We start from the raw sequence: 11,608 nt of genomic DNA, 5'->3' as shown, positions 1-11,608 counted from the left end.
TTGATAGAACCTTGAATCTACATTCCTTTATTTTAGACTCTTTTACTTCACCGTTTGTTTGGGTTGCTATTGAACCACATTCACATCCCTCTTGAAAGTATAGCCTTGCCTTGGTGAAGGAACTGGATCTCTTAACTGTGCCTTTTCTACCTTAATGATTGTGTTGGCTCTTGCTTTGTAGCAGTGTAATGGTTGAGTGGGTATTTTAACCTCTACCCATCCTTGTATTTCTGCAGGGCAGAATCCAATTCGGCAAACTGCTTTTGTTCTGGACTCTCCTATATTCACTTCTGCTTTCACAGGACACCCAGTGCTTTATTTTCTGGCACAAACACCCACCAGCTGAAACATTGGGCACAGCTTTTGGAGACAAAAAGGAAAGGCTATCACGATTCTACTACCAGCTAAAAGAGGCTTCGCTTACCATTGTTGACAGGTCAGCCATCTTTGAGGGTATATTTTAACGAAAATATAGTAGATTCCACGATCAAGAAACAAAAAATTCAGTTGATTTTGAACTGTTGAAACCATCTGAAAAGGTTCTCTTTCTGCCCTGAAATTACAGATTGTAAAAATAATTATCTATAACTTATTGCATTATAATTTATTTACACATTTGCTGTGGAGTGTTTAAAGGAACGCATTTTCCGAGTAAAAGAAAAACAGAGGGGGTCAAATGAGCATGACAATCAATGGTCACTAAACGCTTTACGGTAACAGCACGTTTCCGTAAGCTGCAGATGTCAAGCCGAGAGAGAGAGACTCTGCCTCGTGAACCGAATCCCGTGACTGAAGCGCTGCTCTGACTGAAGACAGCGGAGCGCTGCCGCGAGACGGGCTTTTCCTCATGTTCCCAGAGAAGGGCCCGGATGTAGCTTTCTGGGCGTCCCCGCTGGCCAATGGTGGGCGAGCCCTGCTGTGACATCACAATTAGAGGCGGTTGGCCGGCTGCCCGGGCTAGAGACGCCATTGCTGTTTCTTCGTCAAAGCGAAAGTGCTGATCGGGGCGGGTGGGCTTAAGGTCGCGGCTGCTTCACCGGCTCGCGCTCTCCCCTCCTTTCCCGGCCCCCCCACCAGGCTCTCGGCGCACGCGGCGACAGACATGGCGTGCGGCGCCACCCTTAAGCGGCCCATGGAGTTCGAGGCCCTGCTCGGCTCGCAGTCCCAGTCCCCGAAGCGAAGGAGGTGCGCCCCGCTTCCCGGCTCTCCGGGCACACCGTCTCCGCAAAGGTGCGGTCTTCGGCCAGGGGAAAGCTCGGCTCAAGCCACTCCGGGGACGCCCCAAACCGCGCCCTTTGGTGGGGAACTGCGGCTCACACCAGGTAACCTCTCACGCCCTGTTGACACAGCGGAGTCCTTTGGGTTTTGGGGGTATCCAGCTGGAATGCTGGTGGGTGGGACTGCTACATGCTGTCATTGAGGGAGGGGGGGACCTTCTGCCTTCAGGGGGCTGCAGTTGGAATAAGGGGTGCACCGCTTATCCTATAGAGAGACCTTTGATGGGACCCGTTTTGTGGATGTCCATTCGCTCTAAAAGCAAATTATTTTGGAAATTAGTTGGAGGACCTCCCCCACTGGATTATTTTGGGCAGGGGGCACCGTTGAACTGGAACATGTGATTGGGGTTAGTTATTGGGGTTTGAGAGCTATCTATCCAAATGCCAAGGGATGACGCCCTATTATGGGGTGTTCTGTTCGCCCCAGTGAGATGCTGCACAGGTGGTACACTCAAGCATGTCCCCGTCAGCCATATGCAGCGCAGAACGTGCATTTATTAACAGAAGAGGTGGCGTTTCCTCGACATCCAGCACGTTTTCTCGTTCTGGTAGGCATCGCTCCATGACAGCTGTTAAACCACTGGTCTAGACGCTGGGCACTGTTTCGCTGAATGATGCGGGTTCAGTCTTTTAATCATTTCGTTTCATGAGTGGTTTCATACGTTTAGCGCTGTGATGCAGCAACTATCTGTTGCCAGCCCATATATGCACGCCATATGGTATGTACACAAGAAATGCTTCTGCACAATAATACCGCACTCGCCCGGTCACATTTTCCGAGGCAGCCGATTGTGCCCGCCCAGTTAAATCTAGAGCTGCTGGCGCTATGCTTCTGGGTTCTTCCTACCATTTCTCAGCTGACACAAGGGGTAGTAATTGTTCGTCCAACCGCAGTACGCGTCTTCCTTCCAAAATGCATCCCTCTTAAATCGTGTCATTTTGTTGTATCCAACCTATTTGATACTTAAGTGCAGTTGAAAGGAGCACCCTTTATTATTTTTTTAAGATATTGTGATGGGTTTTCCATTGGTTTTGTATTGCATCGCTGGTGCTTCTATGCCCCTCCCTATATGCAGATCCATGCTGATTGCGCTTTTTGGTCTCCTGCGAGTGGAGTGGTAAACATTTCCAATACTCTTTTTTTTTAATTGAGTAGGTCCGTGAGTTCGACAGTGGTGCAAACGTGTATAGCATGCAAGCTACTATCCCTGTCGAGCTTTGTTTTGTACGAATCTGAACAAATATTTTTATAGTTTTGACACGCATGTTCAGAAAAAGAACCGTTGGGTCGTTGGTGATCCTAGTTAAAATCTTTAAAATCCTGCTATCCTACACGGTTATCAGTAAATGATTTCCCTTTCTTTCGTCACTAAAAGATGTTTGTTTTTTTCAAAATGTTTGCCATTTCAATCGTACGCTACCTAATTTTTAGCCAGTTTTTCAGAGCTGCTTTGGTGATGTGCAATAGAAGTCCGAGTTATAACGTGATTGGAGGGCTGTTCTAACATCCTATGGTACCTCGACCGTCTTTCTAACCCTGTGATGTGTTCCCACAATGTCAGAGCATACACAAATTACCTAACCAGCCCCTACAGCGTTAGTCTTTGTGGCCCTCGATCATCAAACGAATTTAGTCTGTGTATTAGTTACTTTTATTTTTGCTGCCTTCTTCATCATCTAGGGTCCTTCCTCCGTATGAAGCAGTTCATCTGCTCACGGTCAAACGCCTGAATGTGTCCACTGCGGAGACCTAGAACGCGGGGTTAGTAAGTTCTCAAAGCAATATATATATATATATATATATACACACACACACACACACAAAAGTTGCCTGAGTGGCACATATACACCCTCCACACATCGTGTGTAACATACGACATACCGGTCCAATAGCACAGCGAGTAGAGCGCTTGCTTTGAGATCTGTGCAGAGCCTGCTGACGCAGGGTTCGAAGCCCGGCAGGGCCAACTAGCCTTTCATCCTTCCGAGGTCGATAAATGAGCACCACACACCGTGGGTAATGGGTGCGCTCAGATACCTGAGGGTTCGTAGCACTATATGAATGCTAAATTATTATTTATAATGAATGATCGCTGTAAGTTAATCTTTAATGTTCGATGTGTGCAACAGGCACATTTGACATGTGCGTGAGTTGCCCTTACAGGGGGATTAACACAAGTGCTTGTTTTCCTCTGCTTATCCTTCAAAGTATTAGAAAATGGGTCATCTTTGAGATGAAGAAAATAGCAGCTATTGTAGAACGTTCCTGTTCTAGATGTGCACTCTTTATGTTCTGCAGATTGTGGGCAAACTGCCTGCCATTGGATTCAGTGGTTGAATCGCAGCAGTCATTGAATCTTGAAGTTGTAGTGATCCTGTTTGTAAGGAGACGTGAGCTGGGTGTCACATCCTCAAAGCTGCTGAACGCTTTGCGTAGCCTATAGATTTTTTAGTGCAAATGCCATCAACGGGCTCGTAGCAGAGAGGCCTTGATCACTTTGTCTGTGGGGCACCGGAGTGCAGAGGCAAAGGGGTAGCCCAGTACTTTCACCTAATCATCTTTATGTTCATTGGTGCTCTGATGCTGGGCTTCTGGATGCTGACGTGCTTGGATCCTTCTGTAAACACCAGGCAAGTCCCCATGCAGAAGGGCACAACTCCTCTCCCAAGGCCTGTAAATGGGAGCTCCTAAGCCCATTGCATTCCCCAGAGAGCTTGCTACCCACAGGACGGGGTGGCTGCCAGATTATTTTTCCCAAGGTGCGTAAAAGGAGCAAACCTTTGGGCCCATCTAGAACAATCCTCACAGCCCGCTGATGGGTGCACTGCCCTTAGGATCAAGATGGGTGCTAATTTGCTTTTGTACACTCTACACCCGTATGAAATGAACTCTTCAAAACACATATTTGTATTGGAGGTCTTCAAGCTAATTTATGCTGTCGCTCATATTGCAAGTTACACCCGCGGTAACGTTTTTGTAGCCAATCAAATGGTAGTTTTTATGGTTTTATTTCTGTATTTTGGATTTGTTTTTGTATTTGCTAAATTCCCAATCGGGTACTGGGACAATGCAAGCGTGGATTTATGGAGAAGTCACATCATATCCTGCTATATTATATTAAGCTAGTAAATTATAAATTCACTTGTGCACAGTGATGCCACTATTGCAATAAAGGCTAATAACTGAAGGTGATTTATTAGAGCTGTATTTTGAGAAGGGACTACATATACCATTATTTGTGCAAGGAGCACCATCAAGCTCATTATCAGAACTATTAGATATGGTGAATTCCGCTAAGCCAGGAACATGTTTCATGTAGTCCTATGGAATTATATGAAATCGCTATAAAAAGTTGTTTAGATAAAAAAAAGTTTAAACCTTGCTTAAAAATGGGACAGTGATGCTGCAAACCGACAATTTTGAGTCGCCAACCTAGTGAGAACTAGAAAGTATTAGAGGCATTGGCAGATTAAAGTGAGATCTTATTTTTAACTTTTCAGAAATGTTATAAGGCTAACAACCTTAAAGAGTACTTGTTGTGCACAGTGTAACTAAGGGTAAAGCATTTACCTTCCTGGGAAAAACTTTGATTCCATTTATTTGGTAAAGGGTCTCTGCAGAGCCCTACATAGTGAACATCATTCAAAACTACCGATCAGATAGCACAGCGAGTAGAGTGCTCGCTTTGACATCCGTGCAGAGCCTGCTGATGCAGGTCCGAATCCCATCGGGGCCAAACTCAGCCTTTCATCCTTCCGAGCTCGATAAATGAGCACCACGCACTGTAGGAAATAAGCAGCGCTCACCAACCTGAGGGTTCGTAGCGCTTTATAAATGCACAAACAAAGCAATGAACCTATGATTGAAATGAGGTGCCAATTGTCTTGTAGATATGCTTTTCATTTAACACCACAGTCTGCAACAAAGTAAGATTTGTAAATCTTACTAGAGGATCTGTTTTTCAAGGCCACGTTCACACTTGCCAATAGTGGGCACTTCTCAATGTCACTATCCCCTCGCCCATGGTGTCTCATCTGCCGACTTACTATCTCTTTTAGTTTACCTGACATTTGCCATCTATTTATTATGGACTTTAGCTAGCCACACACCCACCTTTCTCTCGCATCAACTCTTTATTTTTGTTTATTTGTGAAGCACTTTTGCATATAAGACGTTACAATAAGGAAATAGCAGTCAATTACCCAGGAGTCGGACCACAATGGGCCAAGAGAATGAGCAGTGTTCTTTGAAGAGATGTTTTCAGTTTTTTTATTAAAGGCAGCAGTTTTTTTTTTTTAATTAACGCAGTCAAAATTGGAGTCGAAGCACAATCACTGTGGTTGAATATTCCACCAACCTGAGGCTGAGGTTTGGAGGGGTCTGCTACCAGCACGGCTACGCTTGGAGAGTTTATTTGTTAGGAGCAGTTGAGTGCTTCAACAAAATGGTTTGTAAGATTGTAAACTAGTTTTACGGTATGAGGGAGCATCCCCATACATTTATTTTGTTTTGAATTGTACTCTTTGGACAGCTTGTAACCAGTGCAGGCTTCGAAGTGATGTGATCTTCCAGGCATGTTGGTTACAATCATAGTGGCCACTTTCTGTATCAATTGAAGCCATGCAACCTCGTATGACGGAGCATCAGTAAGTAATGCGTTGTTCTAGTCAAGGTTGCGCCTAGCCCTGGCTATAGTAGCAGTGCTGGAGTCATAAATAAATGGTTGGATCTGACGTATCTGAATAGAATGTTGATCCAGAAGAAAACAAGTCGATACCTTAGGCTAACAATCATTAATTTTGCTTATTTGCAAGCATTCGTGGAATATCTCCACTTCCTTAGGCAGAGATTAAATGTAGCATTTGAAAAACGTAACTTACCTAACCCCTCCTGCAGATAACCCGTTATCTGTACCTGATTTTGTAGCTTTGCTCAGAAAGGCATGTGGATGTTCAACTCCCCCACACATTGCAATCTCTGAGGCCTAAATAGTACACTGAGTGCCTGGGTACAATGGTACGTGGGGCAAGGGTCAGAGTAGAGGGAAAAGAAATAAAGCAGTCTACCTTGTTGGTGTGCTCTCAGGAGGTGTTGGTTGGGTGTCGGTCATTGTATGTGCAGTCCAGTTGAAGCTCGGTATGTCAGGCCAGTCCCTTTTACAAGATCAGTGGTAGCACAATCACCAAAATATCAGGCTTGTGCCTCTAGAAGTCTGAACAGGAGGATAAATAGCCAGTTTGTTAGGCCTATGACCTGCAGAGCCAAGTGTGGTCTTTGTGCTAAATCCATTTCAGGATTGTGTTGCATCCCAATCGCGAGGAAAGGGTGGGGTTTGACTAGGGACATGACCAGTTTCTGGAAAGCTTTTGGCAGATGGGGCTGGGTTGGATGGAGTTTGACAAAAATTCATTGGCTGGTGCAGTGGCAGTTGAATGGCTTTGGAAAAAATGGGATCGTACAAAAATGTCTCTTTAATCCAAAGAAGGGACGTATACATATTTCTTTAACACATGTTACCCTCAGCAATCTGAAACCTGGTCACACAGTTTATTTAGCCAAATAAAGGCTGTATCAGTCTAATGAATGACATGTATCCAATATTAAAAGATCATATTTTAATTCATTTGCTAAACAGCACAAGTATCAAAAAACATTTTTCTAAAAAATGCATTACACCATATAAAAAATATACAATGTTTTAAAAGTGGTTGATTTCACCACACACACTCAAGTTATACAGATCCTTGAACATTCTTATTTCCTACTGTGTAAGTTGTAGCCTAGGGGCTAAGTTGTTGTACACAGTAGGAAATAAGAAAAATTGAGTCGAGGAAATGTACTTTTTCAGGAGAGTAGGAAAGTTTGATTGTTGAGACGACTTCATTAAAACGTCTGTGGAAGTTGGGGAGTCCCTGTTCGCCAGCAGTCCGTTTCAGGAGGATGTCATCGAAGCAGACATGTTAAATACCTGCGCTACAGTTAAAGGTGGCAACAAAATGCAGACATTCGTTATTTTATGGACATCCAAAAATATATGCAGGCTGCAAAACACAGTTTTAAACTGGAAAATGCAACTCGTTCTTGCTGCTAGCTGTCATGAAGGACTGGTAGATTTTAAGTTCCATGCAGGATTGATATTGTGCTCTAGCCTATGGCAAACTGAGCATGGCATCAATAGATGACCATGGAGGACGTAATGTTCCCTGTTGAAAATTCTTCCATATGGTAATTAAAAGGACTTTGATGGAGATGGTCCTAACAGTCGATTAAGAGGCTAAGCTTTTGGGTCTTGAAGATGCCCATTTTTTTTAATTCAAAAATTGGGTCTCAAAATCTCAAGTTGCGGGCTACTAGCCTGACAAGTTACTGAACTCCTCAGTTCTCCACTTACACATGGAACACCATTTCTTACTCGACAAGATTCAATTGCAACAGGCCAGTAGCAAGGGCAACTTTTGAGGCCCGCTAAAATGTATGGTTTCTGTTGAAATTGAATAAAGTGGCCTGATTTTGGTTTGTGCATGTTCACACGAAGTTTGAACGCATTGAGAGAAGATGATTGACCTGCAAAACAAAATTGGCATTCCATTGATTGTGCCTTCATTATTGGAAAAGGAAAATCAGTCTTCAAATTGTTATTCTGAGTCTTAAACCCTCCTATAGCCCCCCCACCGTAAAAATATTTCTAGGCACAAGCAATACATGTTTTTTTATTCTTTTAAAAAAGTCACTGTAAGCCTGTACTTCAGATATTTGCACCCCCCACACCCTGTCAGACATTCTTTGGACACCTAGTTGAAGACCACTGAGTTGAATGAAGAACGTAGCCAAAATGAGTCTGTTTTTTGGCACTCTTGTGTATTTGTACATTGTTGTAATTAAAGTAGATGTGAGATTAAAATGGTAGTAGGGGCTGGTGGTATTGCATTACTTGTTCGGAGTTTTGTTTGCTGGGTGGGGGGGTTATATTACTTATCTGAATAATGTATGGTAAAACATGGATTATTCACATTTTCTTTCCCCTTTATTTCCATCAAGACATTTTTCTACATATATATAGTTGCCTATTTTTCTTCCCATGTGTTTCTAAAAACATATATTTTAGGAAATTACTGGGGCCAACCTAACACTGTCTGTGACTACATTTAAGATAAAACATTGAACAGTTAACGTACAAACATGGTTTGTTTTCTTAAAATTCATCTAACAGGTGAGACATGTTTCCATGAATTCTGTGCCCTTCTTCCAGTTGTATAGGTACTTCTAGATGAGACAACCATCCAACCCTACATTGCATGCATACTATACCTTCACCCAACAACTTGCAAACTGAATGTTTTCTCCATCTCAATGAACTGTCCAGTATATGCTTATGTGTCTCCTTTTTCACTGCAGCATATTGTAAAGCAGACGGCCAGACAAAGAAAAAAACATTCTCCAAGGAAAAATGCTTGGTGGACCTCTTTGCAGGGAAAACATTTTTGTATGGATAAAAAGTGAGAGGGTCTCATAGAACCCAACTTCCACGGAGCTCTCGGTTAGTTCAAGCAGACACCCCGTTATAAGGCAAACCACTGCTGCTCATGACGTATAATTTTCGCCCCCCCCCCAAACCCTGATTGGCTACCACTTGTATACATATTACCAGGTCCCTCGGCCGATTGGACACATTCTAATCTGCCCCTGCTCCCTAACAAGTGGTCTCTGACTCCGTCCCCTTGGGTTCCCGATTGGCGGTCCTCTTAGAATGGCACCCTCACCATGGGCCGTCACATGTTGCACACGTGGTGGTTAACATGAGCTCAGTAGATACCAGGCCCTCTAGAAGGAGTGCTTCTCTTGATCCCAGCAATGCAGGCGCCCCCCCCAAAAATGCCTCCCTGTTGTGGGACTCAATTTGTTGGCATCACCTCTTGCTCCCCATATTAGAAATCACAGGATGGCTTCACTCCTGGCTCCCCCATATTGGCTGCCGCTCCCTGACGCTTGAGTGTACTGCTTATGGGCATCTGACAGTTCAAATGGGATGGCCATCATTCTGGCGGGTGCTAAATGCTCTAAGTCTAGGCTGGGCCTTTTGGCAGCTCAAGACCTTTACCCTGGCTCTCATGAGCTTGTCCTTCGGGATGGGTGCTGCCCTGCCTATGCTCAGCCATTCACATTCCTTTCTGGTTTTGTAGGCCTACAACAAATACAATCGTTATCTATCAGGCCTCAAAGCCTCCATGTTGGGTTTCCCTGCTGGGGCGAGGGATGGGGAGTTGATTCGACTACGCAGCTACTTTGACCAGGGTCTGCAACATACTAGGCCTCACTTCATATATGCCGGTGCTTCAGTATTTCTCGCTATATTTTAACTACTGTACTTAAATCACTCTTACCCTCTGCCAGGGCCATTCCCTAATTGCTACAAAACACGATTTTATTCCCACTTTGCATGTGCCACCCCAATACAGCTGCGCATGTTCTTTCTTGTGCACTAATAGATTTTCTGCAGTCTAAATCGTTTGGGTGGGCATGGAAGCTGAACGTGCATTGCATCAATAAGGTCTATAGGACCTCGAAAGCTAATGCTCTTAAAGTCCCATTGAATAATTTTTCAAGTTTGTGCAGTAAACTAAATCAAAGCCTGCATTCGTTTATTTCAAAAGGCTGACCTCCAAAGAATGAAAAACCAAAACTGAATTTGCTGCTTACTTAAAAGGGACATCCAGCGTAATTGAGTTGCCATGATATCTAATCGACAGTAACCTTGGTGCAAAACATAGCTGCAGGTAATCTGTTGGTGTTGCAGCATGCCGAGTGAGACAGGTTATTTGTAGTTTGCCACTGGTCAGGCTAAATGTAAGCACCAAGTGGAGAGGGATATTATGCATGTCAATTTGATCAAACGCTCTTAATCCTATTAACCTCTTAAGTGCCACCGACGAGCCGGCTCGTCGGTAAAAACCGCTCCAGGTTGCCACCGACGAGCCGGCTCGTCCGTGGCACTTAAGGGGTTAATGACGGGGGAAATGTTGGGCGGGTTTTGCGGTGTTTACCGCGATTTTTAAAAAAAACCTGTGGCACTGGGGGGGGGGGGGACAACAATGGCACTTAAAGGGTTAAGGTGGTTCCTTGGTGGTTTTGCCAAAACTAGATTTACAATTAACGAGTTAATTGGGTTGGCTAGAGCAGTTGCTGCAAACATCCATTTAACTTTCTTTTCTATCACAGGAATTGGGCTTTTATGCCTGCCCATTTGAATCTGCTCCCCCTGCACAATGCAAATAGTATGCATGTAAATTGAAGAACATAACACACACAAACTTGAATAAATGTATGTATACATATTCTGTTTTCGCACTGTGGTTGCGTGTTTCTCATACAAATCTTATCCAGGGATAAAACATTATAGTCTAATTGTACTAGCCAGACATGGTCAGCTCCCGCACCACCCTACCCCCTAATTATTTAAATGAACTCTACCAACCCTTCTTAATCACCGAAATGCGTAGTGCACATTTTGAGGCGCATTAAATCGTTATTCACCTACAAATGCCATTGCATATTATCTAGGCATGGATATTGAAAAGAAAAAACAAGGAACGAAATTGGTATTCATGGCAATGGAAGTATATAAGTAGATGTTGAAGTCGACCCTCATGAGGTGGCATGACCTGCCCCTCGCCCCCCTTAGCTGTTGCTTTGACTTGTACTCTTTTGCTGATTGTTTCTGAATCCTCAGTCTCTTGCCTGGCTGCTTTACCAGTCTTCCCTTACTGCATTCTCTTAAGATTACTTTCCCTTTTCTTTTACATTTCATATGTCAGTTCTCGCATCTTGATGCTAACTCGTTTGTCTTTACCTTCCTTTGCTACTTCATAACTGTCACTTTTGTTACTGGATTCATATTACTTTCTCTTTACTGCCACATATTCTCTTCTGCCACATTTTACTGTGATGGATATTGCTTTTTCTTTCTCCCTTCTGCCCAATGAGGTGTTTCTATGCTACTATGCAACAAATCTAACATCCAATTAAGATGGAACTATTACTCTGTTGACTGGTACATATTTTCATTTTCATTTTTTATAGGTTTACTATTCAGTTCTGTTTGGTTCGCGCCTAGAAACACATGTGTACAGGCAGTGCTCCAGATAAGAATTGGAAGTGGGAGTATTTTACTCCCTATTTAAATTGGGAGTAAAATGCTTTTATAGGGAGTACACATGTAAGTTCAGTTCAGAGATTATTTTTTTATGAGCCAGTAAATATGCGTTGTATCTGAAACTGAAATGTTTTTGTAATTTCTTTAGACCTAGTTATTCATGCACATTAAAAACCGTTA

General features: G+C 43.5%; 1 protein-coding gene across 1 annotated transcript in view; it reads left to right on the top strand.

Moving 5' to 3' along the window:
• The first annotated feature begins 878 nt into the window (after positions 1 to 878).
• Positions 879 to 11,608, top strand: part of AKIRIN1 (akirin 1) — a 216,174-nt gene continuing 205,444 nt past the window's right edge. The window contains exon 1 of the mRNA XM_069622678.1: positions 879 to 1,322. Within this exon, the coding sequence (XP_069478779.1) occupies positions 1,103 to 1,322 (220 nt within the window). The 5' untranslated portion in view covers positions 879 to 1,102. The remainder of the gene's footprint in view (positions 1,323 to 11,608) is intronic.

Source organism: Ambystoma mexicanum, chromosome 11, assembly GCF_040938575.1.
Source record: "Ambystoma mexicanum isolate Mex_15411 chromosome 11, UKY_AmexF1_1, whole genome shotgun sequence".
NCBI classification, from domain to species: domain Eukaryota; kingdom Metazoa; phylum Chordata; class Amphibia; order Caudata; family Ambystomatidae; genus Ambystoma; species Ambystoma mexicanum.
Note: the sequence above shows the minus strand (reverse complement) of the source record. Positions and strands in the feature narration are given on the sequence as shown.